At 48.0% G+C, this 18754-nt stretch overlaps 1 protein-coding gene across 4 annotated transcripts in view; it reads right to left on the bottom strand.

Annotated features, from left to right (window-relative positions):
• ARMC9 (armadillo repeat containing 9) overlaps positions 1-18754 on the bottom strand; it is a 143820-nt gene that overhangs the window by 74406 nt on the left and 50660 nt on the right. For all 4 annotated transcript variants that reach the window (XM_020972160.2, XM_078154653.1, XM_020972158.2 and 1 more), the window contains 3 exons: positions 11779-11813; positions 3943-4054; positions 2309-2401 (listed from right to left, as the gene is read on the bottom strand). In XM_020972160.2, coding sequence (XP_020827819.1) covers positions 2309-2401; positions 3943-4054; positions 11779-11813 — 240 coding nt within the window. The remainder of the gene's footprint in view (positions 1-2308; positions 2402-3942; positions 4055-11778; positions 11814-18754) is intronic.

The following is an 18754-nucleotide window of genomic DNA, read 5'->3' as shown; positions in this document are numbered from 1 at the left end:
ATGAGCTCTCCTGAATGCGTTCTATACTATTAGCAGCCTGACGGACATTTCCAGCTGGATGTCCCATCAACACCTATCTCAGACTCAGCATGCCCCAAGCAGGTCTTCTTCCCTTTCCTGCTAAGACTCTTCCTCCCCCTCCTCCAAACTGCATTGTGGCACCATCCTCGCCTCCTCCCTCCTCATCGCCCGCTCATCAGTAGCTGAGTCCTCTCAACTCCCGGGGGCTGGCATCTGGCCTTCCTGCTCATCCCTCCTAGCCACCAGCTAAACTCAGGTCCTCACCACCCCTCTCCTAACAGGCCTCTGCGCTCTGCGTCACCCCTGGCCCATGGCTGAAGTCTCCTTCCACTGGGTTCCAACCTCCCTTGCCAGTAGAACTGACCCTGCCCCCAGCTACACTCTCCCTCCCCTTGCCCATGTCTGAGCACTGGTCCAAGCACTCCCTCCTTCGTGGCAGGCTCCCTCCCCAGACAAGCCTTTCCTGATGTTGTACATGGTTCCTTTTCTCTCCCTCCTTCCGCCCTCCCTGTATTTCCTTCTGTGCTCATGCTACATCCTCCAGCAGAACCTGGGGCTGGGGAGGGGAGGGTGCCTGGCTTTGTATCCTTAGCCTTGTACTTTCTTCCTTTAGGGCCTTTCTTCAGGGCAGGAAGGTCTTGGTGTGGAAATGCCCTCTGCTAATGCAGATCAACAGCCAGTCTGTGACAGACAGCCTGAATCTCTCAGAGATTGCGACTTGTCCAGGGTCACACAGAACATGTGTATCACAGCTTGAACTGCACACAGTTAATGACTAATTACTGAATTAAATTTCTATGTAAACACCCATGTGACATGGAAAAGCTGGATTAATTCACAAGTTCAATTTAAATAGCCTGATTTCTTTGACTCTGTGCTGTTGACTCAGGTGCTCTGATGTCCTACGGGATCACAGACATAGGGTGCTGAGCAGTTGTGCATGTGAATTTTCAGAGAGAATCTCTGACCTCCTCACCCATGCTGCTCACACAGAACCTGAATGCTTTCCTCAGCAGGAAACTAGATAACCAAAAAAGGGCAAGGATTTCATTGGGGAATGGATCAGCTGTCCGGCCTTTCAAGTGACTAAGTGATCCAAGCCACAGGACAAATGGTTAACAGAGAGCTAGGGCTGTGTTGGCCTTCCCAGCATGGGCACGATCACAAGCTTACAAACTCTGTGGGAGGCCTCCCCCACCGCGCCCCTCTGGGCTTCGTTCTTCTCCCTCTGATGCAGGAGGAAGGGACACAGATGACCCTTCTCAAGCCTCAACTGTCGCCTCAGCAACAAGGCGAATGTCAGAGGCCACAGCTGGGTAACGTGACTGTGCTGTCAGTGTGGACTGTGAAGAGAAAAGTGCCCTCCAAGTCAGGAAGCCTGGTCCTGCCTCTGAGACACAGACACACACACAGACACACAGACACACAGACACACACACACACACACACACACACACACACACACACAGACACACACACACACACACACACAGACAACACACACACACACACACACACACACACACACACACACACACACACACACACACACGGGCTTGGTGGCCCCAGGCAGGGCACTTCACCTCTGAACGTGCCCAGCAGAGCAGCTGCTGACCTGAGTTGCCAGAGGGAGCCTCCTCGCTGGGACAGCCCTCCCCTAACACAGTCATCGTGGCCTCCTGAGCTGTTCTCCATTTCTTCTCCATGGCTCCCTCTTGTCCACTCACTGCAGGTACACCTCAGGCCTAATTAAGGCCAAATACCTTGCAGCATCTGAGCTGCCAGGGTCCAGCCTAGGCCTGCCTTTCACAAGTGGGTGAACAGAATTCTCTGACGCAGACCCCAGGACCAATGCACACTTGCTCACCCGCCATTCACACACTCACAGCTGAGGGACAGCAGGCTGGAGGATACACAGGAACCGAAGTTGTGGGCCAGGCTCTGGCCACGGTCTCTGCCCCCCACTGAGCAGCTGAGATTCTATGCTCCTCACGCACAGACCCTGTCAAAAGCTAGTCCAGGAGCCGCACTCTAATTTTTTTTTTTAGTGAGGCAATTGGGGTTAAGTGACTTGCCCAAGGTCACACAGCCAGTTAAGTGTCAAGTGTTTGGTCTGACGCCGGATTTGAACTCAGGTCCTCCTGACTTCAGAGCCGGTGCTCTATCCACTGCACCACCTCGCTGGCCCCCCCCTCCCAGCCTCACTCTAAAGCCGCTGCTGCCGTGCCCTGGGAAGAGTGCTCACAGTGGGGAGGCCTGGGCAGGCCCAGCAGGGGGTCACACACACCTGGCTGCTGCTCTGACAGTCCAGCAGGTCGTTGGTGATGTAGGCCTGCAGCACGGTCTCTCTTTGTTCTCCAGGATGAGACGTGGTCAGACGCTAGGAAGGACGAGAAGAAGAAAGAACAAATCCAAAGGCCATTCATCCACATGGTGGAAAGGGCCTAGGCCAGAGGGAAAAAAATTCAATCACTACATACTACCTACTGTGTGCTGGGCAGGCTCTGGGGGGGAAGACGAAAGGGAAATGTCTACCCTCAAACAGCTTGCACTCTAACAGGGCCGTACATTCCACAGAGAAACCAAGAGAGTCATCACCAGGCGGGCTGGGGGGGAGGGGACACGCGACGGCGAAGCAGGGAATGCCTGCCGCACATGTTCCGAGGACGGTGAGAAGCCAGGCTGCTTGGAGTCAAGTGTGCACAGAGCACCAGGAGGCCAGGCTCCAGACCGGCAGCCCACTCCCTGGCATCTCCAACTGCACAGCCTCCACTTGGCCTCCATCCTTTCCCTCTCCCCATCAGAAGCTTGGACTGTGAACTCCTAGGTTCTGACGGTTTCCCCCCGTCTTAGAGGCAGCCGCGACACAGTCAATAGAGCAATGAACCTGGAGTCAAGGAGACCTGAGTTCAAGTCTGACTTCCGGCACTTACTAGCTGAGGGACCCTGGGCAAGTCACTTCACTGTTATCTGCCTCAGTTCCTCATCTGTAAAAAGGGGATGACAATAGCACCTGCCTCCCAGGGCTGTAAGGATGAAATGACATAAGTTTATAAAATACTTTGCAAACCTTAAAGCATCATGTAAAGACTAGTTATTTATTGTTCTGGTTGTTATGAGGATGATGCTGGGATTCAGGCCTCCACCGCACTTTGCAACTATCTCCAGACCGTTCCCCTCCTTGCCTAGCTCCCCTTATGTGTTATCTTTCCTCCCTTTCTCTCTCCCCCTCACTTCCTCTGTCTGCTCCCCCCCCAACATCTGGCTGGACAGCAGCTTTCTACTATTTATCCACCAGAAGTTGGTGCTAACAGAGCAGGCCAGGTCTGGACTGCGGAAAGCCTTGAACTGTCTCACAAGGAAGGTTTCCTCTCTGTTGCCTTTTTTTTTTTTTAAGGCAGTTGGGGTTAAGTGACTTGCCCAGGGTCACACAGCTAGTAAGTGGCAAGGGTTTGGTCTGAGGCCACATTTGAACTCAGCTCCTCCTGACTGGGCCGGTGCTCTATTTACCGCGCCACCCAGCTGCCCCAGAAGGTTTCCTCTCACTGGTACCTTCAAAGCTGAAACGTCAGCCTTAGCTGCAGCAGCACCCATGGGCCCTGGGAGACAATGGTCTCTAACTGCAGGAAAAGTCCCTAAGGAGACAGAGCCTGCCAGCCTCAAGTGAGCTGGGGACAGTAAATGCGCCACTGGCCAGCAGGGGGTCTTCTGGCCCTACTGCATCTACGTGCTATTAGAAGGCACTTGATAACTGAAGGGCCACCAAGATTCATTTCTAAACACTGCTTTCTGTTTTCTACGACGAGTTAACTCCTGTCAACTGGCAGGAGAACACCACATGCCCACTTTAAAGACATGGGCCCAATGAGGACCAGGAGGAGACCTGCTACTTTCTGGCTCCAGGGCCCAGCGTGCACCTACCCATCGCAGAGCCTGCAGCAAAAAGGCCTTCAATCGGTCATTCCCAAAGGTCAGATCTTTCTTCAGTTTCTCATAATCCAGGGAGGGCAGCAGTGGGATTTCCTTCAGCTTCCTGCTCAGCACAAGATGAAAGGAAAAGGAAAAAGAGTCCTTGGTTAGTGATCCTTGAATTTTGAGGGGGGAGGGCTGGCGGTGGGCACCTGGCCCTCCAACATCCCCGCTCAGGGGACCATCCAGTCTCTGCTCAAAGACTCCCCCTTACCTGGCACAGCTCTCACTGGGAGGAAGCGTTCCTCACTTCAAGCCTGAACTAGATCAGCCCTTGTACCCTTCCCCCCATGCCGAGGCCAAACAGGACACGCTCAATCCCTCCTCCACAAAGTAGCCCTTCAGAAACCATGTGGGCCCTTCTGTCTCAGCCCCCTCTTCTCTTCTCCTGGCTAAGCCTCCCAGGGTTCTTTCAGCTAATCCTCCTGTGACGTGGACTCGAGGCCCTGCCCAGCCTGGCTGCCCTCCGCTGGGTCCTCTCTGGCTCATCACTGTCCCTCCTAAACTCCTGGCCCCACACTGTCACCAGCCCCAGCTCATGGTTGGTCCTACAGAACAGAAGGGGTAGCAGCCCTGGGCAGCTTCACTGGTCTCTACCGACAATAATAATGATAACAGCTAGCACAGACTGAGCACTTTGCAAATGTTATGTCACTCAGATCAGCAAAACAATCCTGGGAGAAACATACTATTATTATCCCCATTGTACAGGGGATGAAACTGAGGCAGGCAGCATCTAAGTGATCTGTCCAGGGTCATACCACTGGTATCTGTGGCAGTATGTGAATTCAATCTTCCTGTCCTCAAGGTCAGCACTCTATCTACCCATCACAACTTGAAAATTTTGGTTGACTGCTGGTGGAGGGAGATGATGGCTCAAAAGCTGACCTTTCTGATACCTTCCCATCTCCTGAAATGCCTGGCCACGGCCTCCAGTGATCGATCACATGGTGGCTGGCACAGACCTGCCCCTTCAGAAACAACAAGGTCCACTTTTCAACACAGAGAGGGAACGAAGAGTTCCAGAGACATTTTGAATAATGTTAATGTATTGTAATACATATATTACTGGAAAGGTATATTGCCTTCCGTGGGGATTTAAAAAAATTTTTTTGGTCTCATGTTATTTTTTAAATTCTGTTTTCCAAATTCTCTTCCTCTCCCTTCTCCACCTATTTAGGAAGTAAGAAAAACAAAGCCCATTTCAAAAATGTATAATCATGGGCAAGGAAAGAAGGGAGGAAGGGAGAGAAGAAAATATGCTTCAATTTGCACCCTGAGTTAAAAATAAAATTAAAAAAATGTGTACTCTGAGTTTAACAGGAGGTTTTATCCTGTTTCATCCTGAGTCCTTTGGAATTGGGGTAGATCGTTGTGTTGCTCAGGATTACTAAGTCTGTCACAGTTGGTTAGCACTGCAATATTCCTGTTCCTGTCCCAGTATCAGTGATCTCCTGCTTTTGCTCTCTTTGTTTTGCATCCGTTTCCAGGTTTTCTCCAGGATACCACCCTCGTCATTTCTCATTAGCACAATGGTTTTCCATCACAATCATATAACACAACTTGTTCGGCCATTCCCTGATTAATGGGCACCTTTCTCAGGTTCCAATTCTTTGCCACTACAAAAAGAGCTGCTATGAATATTTTTCTATTTAGGTCCTTTTCCTTTTTCTTTGAACTCTTTGGGATACAGACCTAGTAGTGGTACTGCCGGGTCAAAGGGTACACACAGCCAAATCTGTATATTTCAGAAATAAGAAGTTTATCAGAGAAACTCACTACAAAAATTTCCTCTCATTTCCTGCTTTGCTTATAAAGTTGGATGCATCGGTTTTGTTTGTGCAAAAACTTCTTAGTTTTATGTAACCAAAATTATCCCCTTTACTTCCTGTGAACCACTCAATATCTTGTTTGGTCATGAGTTCCTCTCCTACCTGTGGATCTAACAGGTAATTTCTTTTATGCTTCCTTTGTTTGCTTTTATCACCCTTTTTGTCGAAATCAGAGGTAGGGAACCTGCTGCCTCGAGGCCACATGTGGCCTTCTCGTCCTCAGGTACGACCCTCTGACTGAACCCAAACTTCACAGAACAAGTCCCCTTCATAAAAGGATTTGCTCTGTAAAACTTGGACGCAGAAAAAGGGCCACACCCAAGGACGAGAAGGCCACGTGTGGCCTCCAGGCCACAGGCTCCCCACCCCAATCTAAATCATCTGCCCATCTCACGCTGATCATGGAACGCCTCATTTCTGTTAGACTATTTTACAGTTTTCCCAAGAGTTTTTGTCACAAAGTGAGTTTTTGCCCCAGTAGCTGAGATCTTTTGAGTTTATCAAACAGTCACTAGGTTACCTAATATATCCCACGGATTAGTCTTTCTATTTCTTACCCAGTAACAGTATTTTGATGATTACCTTTTTGTAATATAGTTTGAGATTTGCTATTCCTAGGCCCCCTTCCTTCCCATTGTTTTTTCATTGATTCCCTTGATATTCTTAACCTTCTGTCCTTCCAGATGAATTTTGTTATTTTTTCTAGCTTTATAAAGTAATTCTTTGGTAGTTTGGCATTGAATAAGTAAATTAATTTATGTAGTATTCTCATTTTTTATTATATCAGTTCAGTCTACCACGAGCAATTACTATTTCTTCAATTATTTAGATCTGTAGTTGTGTAAAGAGTGTATCATAATTGTGTTTATGTAGTTCTGGCATGTGTCTTAGCAGGTAGATTGTCAAGCCTTTTATAGTGTCCATAGTTATTTTAAATGGAATTTTTCTATGTCTTCCTGCTAGATTTCGTTGGTAATCTAAAATAAGACTGATGATTTGTATGGGTTTATTTCATATCCTGCAACTCTGCTGAAGTTAATTGTTCCAATTAGTTTTTTAGTTGATTCTCTAGGGTTTTCTAAGTAAACTATCATATCGTCAGCAAAAAGCGACACTTGTGTTTCCTCATGGCCTATGCTGATTTCTTCCATTTCTTTTTCTTGTCTTACAGCTATTGCTAGCATTCCTTGTACAAAACTGACTGTAATGGTGATGATGGACACCCTTGCTTCACCCCTGATCTTATTGGAAAGGCTTCTGGCTTGTCTCCCATGAGGATTATTTCGAAGAGAACAACGTCTGTTCACAGAGTCTTTGAGTCCAGAGGCATGGTAGGGGCATAACCCACAACCTCTAACAGACCAATGAATCTGGGCTCCCATCCACGTGAGTATTCTCTCCCCCATCTACAGTTGCCTGTTCTGGGCAGCTCTTATTCATGTTTTCTCATAGGTTAGCCAAATTATTTGTGTGATCAAGGGGTGGGGTGGTACGGAGGGAGGGGGGGTGGTCCAGCCAACGTGCTGGACATCTACCCTCCTTTCTCTTGACATGACATGGACACGAATGGAGCACACAGGTTGCCCATTGATTTGCTCTGATGACCAGCTCCTCTTGTTTTTCTTTGATTGAGTCCTTTAAGCCTCTTATCACCATCGTTCAGTCCCACCCCATCTCAGAGCAACCCTCACTCCAAATCCTGCTGTTTCTATCGCCACAACATGTCTTCTATTTGTCCCCATGGCCACCTGGGTCACGTCTTCTTTCCCTCTTCCCTCCTGATTTCAGAAGCCCTCTCTTAAACCTCTCCCTGTGCATGCTGCCCACAGATGCATGCTGGTCTGATCACATCACTTAGCTGTTCGATAGTCCAAAGTCCAATGAGCCCTGAGTATCTCTGATCAGCATTTAGAGCCCTTAACCTGGTCCCAGCCTTCCTTAGAGCCTTATACTGCAGGGCCCAGGAACATTCTACATGACTACCCTTTAATTCACAGGCAGGGACCAGATCTTAAACTGTATGATGAAGCAGCAATCACCACCAAAACTATCAGCATTAGCTAAGCCATAGAGGAGTGGACCAGGGGAATGAATTAGGTACACAAGACACAGCAGTAAATGACCATAGTAACTTAGTGCTTGAGAAACCCAAATACCCCAGGCTCTGGGATAAGAACTCAGTATGACAAAAACTGTTGGGAAAACTGGAAAACAGCATGGCAGAAACTAGGCACGGATCAGCGTCTGACATTGCATACCAAGTTAAGGTCAACCTGAGCACATGACTTAGACGTGAAAGGTGATAGCACAAACAAATGAGAGCAAGGAATAGTCTGCCTGCCAGATATAAGGAGAAGGGAAGAATTTTGGACCAAATGAAACAGAGAGCATGATGAGACGTAAAATGGATAATTCTGATTAAACTAAAACAATTTTGTGGAACAGAACCAGTGCAACCAAGATTAGAAGGAAAGCAAAAAGCCGGGAAACAATCTTTACAGCCAGTGTCTCTGATAAAGGCCTCATTTCTCAAATATATAGAAAACGGTGTCAAATCTATAAGAATACAAGTCATTCTCCAATTGATAAATAGTCAAAGGATGTGAACAGGGTGTTTTCAGATGAAGACATCAAAGCTCTCTATAGTTATATAAAACTATTCTAAATCACTGATTAGAGAAATGTAAATTAAAAATAACTCTGAGCTAACGCCTCACAGCAATCAGACTGACTAACATGACAGAAAAGAAAATGATAAAGGCTGGAGAGGATACGGGAAAGCTGGGACACTAACGTATTGCTGGTGGAATTATGAAATAATGATCCAACCATTCTGGGAAGCAATTTGGAACTATGCCCAAAGGGCTATAAGACTGTGCAGCAATATAGTATCAGGTCTTTATGGCAGAGATCATAAAAGAAGGGGAAAGGGACCTAGCAGCTCTTTTTGTGAGAGCAAAACATTGGCTACTGGGGGGATACCCATGAATTGGGGAATGGCTGAACAAGTTGTGGCACACGAACATAATGGAATACTACTGTGCAATGAGAAATGGTGAGCAGGTGGACTTCAGAAAAACCTGGGAAGACTTACACGAGCAAAGTGAGATGAGCAGAACCAGAACGTTGTACACTGTAACAGTAAAACTGTGTGATGATCGACTCTGAATGGCTCAGCTCTTCTTGGCAATACAGTAATCCAGGACAATCCAAAGGAATCATGATGGAAAATGCCACCCACATCCAGAGAAAGAATTACTGGAGCCTGAATGCAGACTGAAGCAGACTGTTTTCACTTTATTTTTTTCATGGTTTTTTCCTCTTGGTTTGTTCTTCTTTCACAATATGACTAATATAGAAATGTTTTATATGATTGTACATATATAACCTATATCAAATTGTTTACCCTTTTAGGGAGGAGAAAAGGAGGGAGAAAAATTTGAACTCAAATTTTTTTTAAAAAAAGGATGTTAAAAATTGTCCTTACATGTAATTGGAAAAAAAATACTATTTTTAAAAAAATTCAAAGGCAGCTTAGGGTTGTGCCTGTGGACTAGATGGGGCTGCACTTAAGAGGCAGGAATGACTTGAGTTCAATTCCTGACTCAGACACTTACTACCTGTATGACCCTGAGCAAGTCACCTAATCTTTCTCAGCCTCAGTTTTTCATCTGTAAAATGGGGGTGACAATAACAGTGCCTACCTCTCAAGGCTGTTGCGTGGATTAAATGAACTCACACCTATAAAGTGCTTTGCCAGCTTTAAAGGCCATAGAAACCCTAGCCATTGTGATGATGGTCCAACTGAACTAACCTTTTTATCACTCCTCTCACATGACATTCCTTTTTCCTTCTGCCACCCCTTTGCCCAAGCTGTGCCCACACCCTGACTGCACTCCTTCTTCCCCTCCCCCTCGCTGAAGCACCTCCTCCTCTAGGAGGCCTTTCCTGAAGGGGGGGGCTACTCCTGCCCCCTCACAAAAAGGACTTTGGGCTGACCCTCACTTGTTTTGTCCACATTATTGTGTATACTTGTTTTCCCTTCCAAGAGAGAGTCAGAGTCTTTTTTTTTTGTGAGGCAGTGGGGTTAAGTGACTTGCCCAGAGTCACACAGCTGGTGAGTGTTATGTGTCTGGGGCTGGATTTGAACTCAGGTCCTCCTGACTCCAGGGCCAGTGCCCTATCCACTCTGCCACCTAGATGCCCCAAGAGGGTCAGATTCTTGAGGGCAGGCACTGCTTCATCCTTGCCTTGGCCTCCTCAGCACCCAGCACAGTGCCTGGGGCAGGCAGAACAGCCCCTTTTAAAATGCTTGTTGACTGACTGACTGTTACATGCGGCAACCCTCTCCTGCCTAGCCCACTCTTCTCCACTGGCCCATGTGTGAGCCTCGCCTTTGGTGCTCTGGAGGCTACTTTGTTCCATGACTTGTTAAGGTGCGACACGGGAAGCAGACTCGTGATAAAAGAGAAGACGGCTTTGGGGAAGACCCTGGGTTCATCCAAAGACCCTAGCAGTGCCCCAGAGACAGAGCAGCCTGTTCTCCTCCTTCTCTCGGACCCGGGGTCCTGCTGCCCTGCCGCTCCTGTTAAAGACATGTGTGTGCACACACATGTACAGATGCACGTGTATATACACACACATGTACACATGTATCTCCACAGACGCTAGTCTGCTTGGCTTTTCCTGTGAAGAACAACAGGCCGCGACCTTTTACGTGGTTATGGGTCTCTGTAACGATCAGGAGAAGCAAGGCCAACGAGGTGGAGGGGTGGGAAAAGTCTCCGACTCTGCCAGTGCCCCAAAGAGGCGACCCGGAGGAAGCTTCCACTACCACCCCCTCAGCCTGCTCCCACCCGGATGGCTCCTCAGAAGCACAACCCCCCCTTGAGGAAGGGCACCCAGGGCGCTGGCAGAGGCTCTCCCAGCCAGCGTCCCCGTCTTCACCATCACCCGAGAGAGAAGGACACAAGGTCTCTTTATGCTACTGGACACTGACCACTGTCTCCCTGGAGCCCAAGGCAGCCTAAGGGCCTCTCTTCCAACAAAGAATCTCACGGGCGTGCGTCACAATTCCACGAAATTCCTCGAAAGACAGAAGAGCTAGCTTGGCTGGATGGCTCTCCGACTACTGCTATCAAATAAGGTGCTGCACAGAGACACCTCACTCTGCCAAGGTGTTCACCACTGCCAGGTTGCAGGCTCAGAACTGGCAGCCAGTCGCCCGGCCTCGACCCTGGAAGGAGCCAGGCTCTACGGGTGGACGCCTCTAATCGTCAGGAAGTCCTTCTTTTTACTTAAACTGGCCCAAAGAGGACTAGTATTTAGTGCATTGATCGCTCTCTCTGGAGCTACAGACTGAGTCGAACTCCTGCTTCTCCAGGTCAAGGGCTTAGAAGAAACTTCACAAACTCTGCTTTCTGCATTTGGTGTGTGACAAGATCACACATTCAACACTGACCACGTCCAAACAGCAATCGCTCCATCAATAAGTGTTTCTGAAGTGCCCACTGCGTGCCAAGCATTGTGCAAGGTGCTGGGACACAATGACAAAAACCCACCAGCGCCTTCATTGCTGCCCCACAGTCTGCGAGGCTCACGGGCACACAGGTGCCACACCTGTCATTGCCCTTCCTCACCCGATGGCATCACAAGGCTCCATGGGAAGACGGCCCTTCAGCCCTACTCCCCGCTGGTGCTTTCTCATCCCACCACTTAGTTAGCACCAGGCACAAAGAGTCACCCGAAGCAGACCCACCCCACACATGTTGGCTTGTCCGATGGTACCATAGGTATTCCTGCAAGTTCTGAAAGGGAAGAACAGCGCCCTTCGACTAAGACCCAGAGGGAGAGGTGAGCTCATCACCTCCGCTCTTCAGGGGGCCTCACAGGGTCCGTTTTACAGAGTCTCCCTCAATAAAACCACTCAGGAAAAGTTTTGGAAGCACATACTTACACAGGTGCCAAGGAGGCTCTTAACATGGTGGAAGCCTGGGAAGAAACAACAGAAGAAAGAGAGCGGTTAGCACGAACACAGGTGAGATAAACACCAGGCATCCCAAAGGGCAGAGTGGGACTGTAAGCTTCAGTGACTTAAAAAACTCCGCTGAGACTCTGGACACCCCGGACAGTCAGCAACTAGGGGACCGCTCTTCTCTCCATCGGGCCACCAGACAGTTCACCCAAGAGGATTCTCCTGCTTCAAGGACTATTGCTGGAGGGGAACGAGGTAAGTAACTCCATGAGGTATGTTCTGCAACGGGTCTGCAGTCCTGCTAATGAAACACTATCGTTGCAAACTTCAGTCTGATATGAAAGAAGATGTGAAACTGTGGCTGGCACATGGATTTGGGTTTGAATCTGTTCATTTCCCCCAATCTTCCTGAGCTTTAGAGAGAGGTAAGAGCTTTACTCTATCAAATCAAGTGTATCGTATCTTATTTCTGTGTATTGCTATGACTAGCCACCCTTGTAGCATCTCAAAGTTTGAGAATAAAACTACAAATATTTTAAATCAATACAACAAATATCCATTAGGCCTCTACTGTATGCAGCCAGAGCCCTGCATGTGGTGCTGAGGGAGATGCAGAGTTGAGAAGAGGCATGACCCTGACTTTGGGGGGGTGTGGTGTGGTGTTTACTGGCTAGAAAGGATATATTTATTACACACACACAAATAATAATAATAAAACATTATCAATGCATAAGAGAGGCACAAGCAAAGTGCTACAGGAAACCCGATGTAGAAGTTTATATTGATCGGGGATTCGGGAAGACTTTGTGGAAAAGATCATATTTGAGATGATAAATGGTTGGGGGCAGTATTTCAGGGTCAGAATGATGTGATCCAAGGCCCATAGGCTGGAGATGGACTGTTGTGACTGATAATGCTAAGTGAGAGAAGGAAGAAAGAGAAGTGACCTCACGGGGCCAGGGAGAGGCCAAGACAAAGAAGGAATGGCGAGAGAAAAAGTCAGGAGAACATGGCATCGTGGCTCCCCAGTGGAAGAGAAAATCATCGGGAAGAGGTTATGGACAGCACAGAATGCTGGCAGACCAGTCAAAGAAGAGGAGCCTGGAAAAGATTTTGGATTTGGGTGGATTTGGGGACTGAGCAGTCACTAGGAGACTTTGGGGAGGGAAATTTTTGTAGCCTGAGCAAGAGAGGGCCCAGACCAAAAGGGGTAGATGAGAGAGAGGGAGATAAAGCAGTGGAACACCCCAGGGGCTGGGCCTGGAGGAGTAAAAATAGAGCCTCAGGCACTTGCTAGCCAGTGCTGGCTGCCTTCGTTTCCCCCAAATGAAAAATGGAGATAACAGCACCTGCCTCCGAAGGCTGTGGTGAGGAGCAGATAAGATGATAGTTACACTTGGCATGTACTTGGCACACAGCAGGCATTTAATCAATGCTCATTCCCTTCTGCTTTAGAGACAGACAACTTCTTGAAAGAAGGGAGGGACGGGACACGTTTGATAGGCTACTGATCAACTTTCTCAGCGCTCTCAGACCCTGAGCATGTTTGCAGCTTGGTGAGAAAAGGCAACAGAAAGGAACTGGAGAGGAAAGAGATTTTTAAAAACCTGCTGACATTTAGGCCGCATTTTACACTTTCTAGTACATTGTACAGAACTTTGGAGTTTGAAGGCCCTCCAAGCCCAGCCAGAATGCAGACAGGAACCTCCTACATCACCCCTAACAAATGATCAGCCAGGCTGTGCCTGAAACCCGCCAGTGACAGCGGGGAACCCTGCCCACCCAGCGGGCAGCGCACGCCAGCTCGGGGCAGCCCTCACCATTGGCAGCTTCTCAGGCCATCCTGCCTCCATTTGCCCCTGGCAGATTTTGAAGGAAAAGTACAATCCCGTCTCCACACGTCGGACACTTGAGGACAGGCCATCCTGCTGTTCCAACCTTGGCCTCAGTTACCCAGGGGCCACCTGGCTTCTCTCGCGCAGGGTTTGGGTCAGGCTTTGAAAGTTACAAGGACTGGACAGTCAAGTGTGCCCCCTGGTGGCTATCACTGCCCAGAGCTCTACTCAGGCTTTAGTGAAGTTACAAATTAATTCCTTTCAACTCTCCCAAGAGATGCACCCTCCCATTTTATAGATGGGAGGCAGTGTGTGATCCTGGCCCCACTTAGTAGGGGTTTGGGATTGGGCTGGTTGTTAAGTGAGTGACCGGAGCTCAGGATAAAAGCCTAGCTAAAGGTGACGGAGGCCTGGTGCTCACAGCGGACCCCAGTTCTGAGGGATGGGTGAGTCTACAACACGGAGGTGGCTCCTGAGGCCATGCAGAGGAAGGAGGCCCCTGACTGGACAGCTCTGGGTCCTGGCACTGACCTTCAGGATCTCAGAGCTGGGAGGGGCCTGGGGCTGTCTGGTCAGCATTTGGAGAGCCGCATTAACACATTCCTTAGCCCATAGGAGGCTCTGCGTGGTGGGGGAACGAGCTGGGGAGAAGCCGATGAGCCCCGGCCTCAGAGGCATGTGCGCCTCTCTGGATGTCCAAACCTGCTCCTGTCTCTGCCTCTCCAGCAGGGCTATGCTACGCTTTACTCCCCCACCCCCTGCCCACTCACAACTCACTTCATCTTGTCTGCCTCAGTTTCCCCCTCTGCCCATCCCTCTTCCTTCAGAGGCCCCTCAATGATGTTGGGTGTTGCAGCGTACCAGACACGGACACTCCTGTGCTCCACACATGGGGGCTGCAGTGTCCCTCACCTAACCTCATTACTTCCTCCAGCTTCTAGCGCATGAGGGCTGTTTCAAAAGCATTTGGATGAATGATGAATGAATGAATGAAAGCTGTCCCTCAGAATCAAACATGGCAGCAGGCTGGGCTAGAGGAAGGTGGGTGGCAGCCTGGATGCTCGTGTGGATGCTGGCCCTTTGGACGGGTTACAGGTGGGAGGCACAGAGGTGGGGGACTCCTGCTTGGCCAAGAGAGGTGCATGAGAGCCGAGGTGAAGGTGACCACTCTTGGGCTGGCCAGGGTTTAGTGGAGGGCTCCGTGCCAGGTGCTCTGTGTGATCAGGCCTGGTCCGTGCCATCCCTGGTAACGTCTTGCCCACTGTCCTACACCCGCTCTGGACCAGAGAGCAAAGGATCTCTTCTTCCCTACCACATGCACTTTCAAGCTTCACTAGGGAACCAAAATCACCTCAGTCTTGCCACTGGCCCCAGGACAGGGGCGTCCATCCACTTCCCAATGGCTCCACTCTCCCTCTCTGTGACCCCCAGACCAGAACTCAGAACTCCCCAGGCTCCCACTCCCCTGTATGCTCGGCCGCCCCCATGACAAGGAAAGAATGTAAATCTCTGTTTTTGTGTCTGCTTGCTCAAGGCTGAGAACAACGCCTGGTACCGAGGAAGCAGTGAATGCGGCTTCTTCATGCCTTTATTCACACGGGCATCAGCTGTGGCTGGGCAGACTCTCCCTCATGCTCTTCCTCAGAAATCAGGTGCTCACTCTGTGGCTCCAGGGCTCAGGCTCCTCTTTCATAGAACGCCCGTTTGGCTGGCTCTAGACCAGGGCCCTGAATCACTGTCAGTCATTCACGAGCGGGCTCAATCTTTGTATGAAACACAAGCTGATCTAGAGTCTTCTTTCAGAAGCAAGAAGAAATCTGTCTGTTGTTCTCTTAAACAGTCAGGGTTTAGCAAGCCCAGCAGGAATGTGCCCTTATTTGTCGTAGCACACTGTGAAGACTCGAGTTTCCAGGATGGCAGGGCCATATTTCCCAAGTGGCATGACGCCATGGCCGCCCTGTGTTGGGGCCACGAGGGCACGAAGCCCGAGGCCTGAGACAGCCAAGAGAAGGAGGTGGTGATTGGTATGGCAGTGACAGTGGAAGAAGGGGGAGTCAAGCTGTTTGGTAAGTAAGGTGGGTACTTGGTAAGGAAAGAGAAGGGAAGGAGAGTGGGCAGGGGATCTCGTATCTGGTTTTGTTTTCTTTTTGGACGTTGGTACTGCGAAGCACAGCGAGGAAAGAGATCCCCTCCCTCTACCAATGAATGCAGTCTTGAACTCAGGGCCTCCTGACCTGAGGAAGGTAGGCTCCCTCCAGTCCTCACTCTCTGTGGCCTTGGGTCAAGTGAGGAAGCATTTGAGTGAAAAATCAAGGGAGGGACGAGGAGAAGTGAGCATGTCAGGGTCTAATACAGATCCCCTGGATAGAAAGGAGAACAGGGGAGCTAGGCCAAGCCCAGCACAGAGCTCGGGTGTGCTGATGGGGGCCTCAATCATGCAGACACCGGCCAGGCTCAAAGCATAGCAGCCCCTCACTTCTTAGCTTACTTCATCCTTCCAAGAGGCCAGGGAACCAACAATAGGGAATTCGGGTCTGGATCTGATTCTCACCAGCCCAGAGAGGCTGAGCACTGTGACAGAAAGGGCGGGAGCCTTTCACAAGACATAACTGCCCCCTTCTCCAGAGGAAAGTCAGGGCTGCTCTGACATGCCTTCTGGACCTGGAGAGCAAGAATCTCAAAGGGTTCTGAGGAAGACAGCAGCCAGGACAGAAGAGGGCTACTCAAGAATAAAATCCTTATAAAAACTCACTATTTGACAAAAACTACTGGGAAAACTGGAAAAGAGTATGGCAAAAAATTGGCATAGACCAAAATCTTACACCATATACCAAAATAAAGCCAAAATGGGTACATGATTTAGATATAAAGGCTGATACTATAAGCAAACTGGGAGAGCAAGGAATAGTTTACCTGTCAGATTTATGAAGAACAGAAGAATTTATGACCAAACAGGAGACAGAGAACATTATAAAATGCAAGACAGATAATTTTGATTACATTAAATTGAAAAGTTTTTGCACAAAGCCAATGCAACCAAGATTAGGCGAGAAACAGAAAACTGGGAAAGAATTTTTATAACCAGTCTCTCTGATAAGGGCCTCATTTCTAAAATACAGAGAGAACTGAGTCAAATTTATAAGAATACAAGTCATTCCCCAATTGATAAATGGTCAAAGGATATGAACAGGCAGTTTTCAGAGGAAGAAATTGAAGCCATCTATAGTCATATGAAAAAATGCTCTAAATCATTACTGATTAGAGAAATACAAATCAAAACAACTCTGAGGTACCACATCACACTTATCAGATTGGCTAACATGACAAAATTGGAAAATGATAAATGTTGGAGAAGATATGGGAAAATTGGAACACTAATACATCGTTGGTGGAATTGTGAAATGATCCAACCATTTTGGAGAGCAATTTGAAACTATGCCCAAAGGGCTATAAAAATGTACATAACCCTTTGACCCAACAATATCACTTCTAGGGCTGTATCCCAAAGAGATCATACAAATGTGAAAGCACCCACATGTACAAAAACTTTTATAGCAGCTCTTTTTGTGGTGGCAAAGAACTGGAAACTGAGGGGATGCCCATCAATTGGGGAATGGCTAAACAAGGTGTGGTATATGAATGTAATGGAATACTATTGTGCTGTAAGAAATGATGAGCAGGAGGACTTCAGAAAAACCTGGAAAGACTTGTATGGACTGATGCTGAGTGAAATGAGCAGAACCAGGAGAACACTGTACATGGTAACAGCCACGTTGTGTGATGACCAATATTGATAGACTCAGCTCTTCTCAGCAATGCAAGGATCTAAGACATCTCCAAAAGTCTCATGATGGAAAATGCTATCCACACACTTAAAAACTATGGAGTCTGAATGCAGATAGAAGCACGCTATTTTTTTTCTGTTTTTTTTTCTTCTGTTTTGTTTTGTTGGGGCAGCTAGGTGGTGCAGTGGATAGAGCACCAGCCCTGAAGTCAGGAGGACCTCAGTTCAAATCTGGCCTCAGACACATAACAGTCATTAGCTGTGTGACTCTGGGAAAGTCACTTAACCCCAACTGCCTCACAAAAAAAAAGTAGGTGCTGTTTTGTTTTGTTTCCTCTTTCTTGTGGTTTCCCCTATTGGTTCTAATTCTTCCTTACAATATGACTAATTTGAAAATATGTTTAATAGGAATGTATACGTATCACCTATATCAGATTGTGCACCACCTTGGGGAGGGAGATGGGAAGGGAAGGGGAGAAAAATGCAAAACTCAAAACCTGATGGAAGTGATTGCTGATAACTCAAAATAAATTAATAAAAATAAATTTAAAAAATAGAGTAGGCCAAATGGTAAAAGAGGCACAAAAATCCAATGAAGAGAAGAATGCCTTGAAAAGCAGAACTGGCCAAATGGAAAGAGAGGTATAGAAGCTAATTAAGAAAATAAATCCTTAAAAATAAGAATTGGGGGGCAGCTAGGTGGCGCAGTGGATAGAGCACCAGCCCTGAAGTCAAGAGGACCTGAGTTCAAGCCTGGCCTCACACCAAACACTCGACACTTACTAGCTGTGTGACCCTGAGCAAGTCACTTAACCCCTATTACCTAAAAAGAAGAAAAAAAAAAAAGAACTGGGCAACTGGAAGCTAATGCCTCCATGAGACATGGAGAAACACTAAAACAAAATCAAAAGAATGAAAAAATAGAAGAAAATGTGAAATATCTCATCAGAAAAACTGACCCACAAAATAGATCCGGGAGAGATAATTTAAGAATTACTAGACTACCTGAAAGCCATGATCAAAAAAAGAGCCTAGACATCATCTTTCAAGAAATTATCTAGGAAAACTGCTGATACTCTAGAACCAGAGGGTAAAATAGAAATCAAAAGAATCTATCAATTACCTCCTCCTGAAAGAGATTCCAAAATGAAAACTCCCAGGAACATTACAGTCAAATTCCAGAGCTCCCAGGTCAAGGAGAGAATATTGCAAGTGGCCAAAAAGAAACCATTCAAGTATCATGGAGCCTCAGGATAACACAAGATTTAGCAGCTTCTACAATAAAGTATCAGAAGGCTTGGAATATGATTTTTGGGGGGTTTTTTGGGGGGGGTTGGGC

This window comes from Phascolarctos cinereus, unplaced genomic scaffold (assembly GCF_003287225.1).
Source record: "Phascolarctos cinereus isolate Bilbo 61053 unplaced genomic scaffold, phaCin_HiC Scaffold_5;HRSCAF=322, whole genome shotgun sequence".
NCBI lineage: Eukaryota > Metazoa > Chordata > Mammalia > Diprotodontia > Phascolarctidae > Phascolarctos > Phascolarctos cinereus.
Note: the sequence above shows the minus strand (reverse complement) of the source record. Positions and strands in the feature narration are given on the sequence as shown.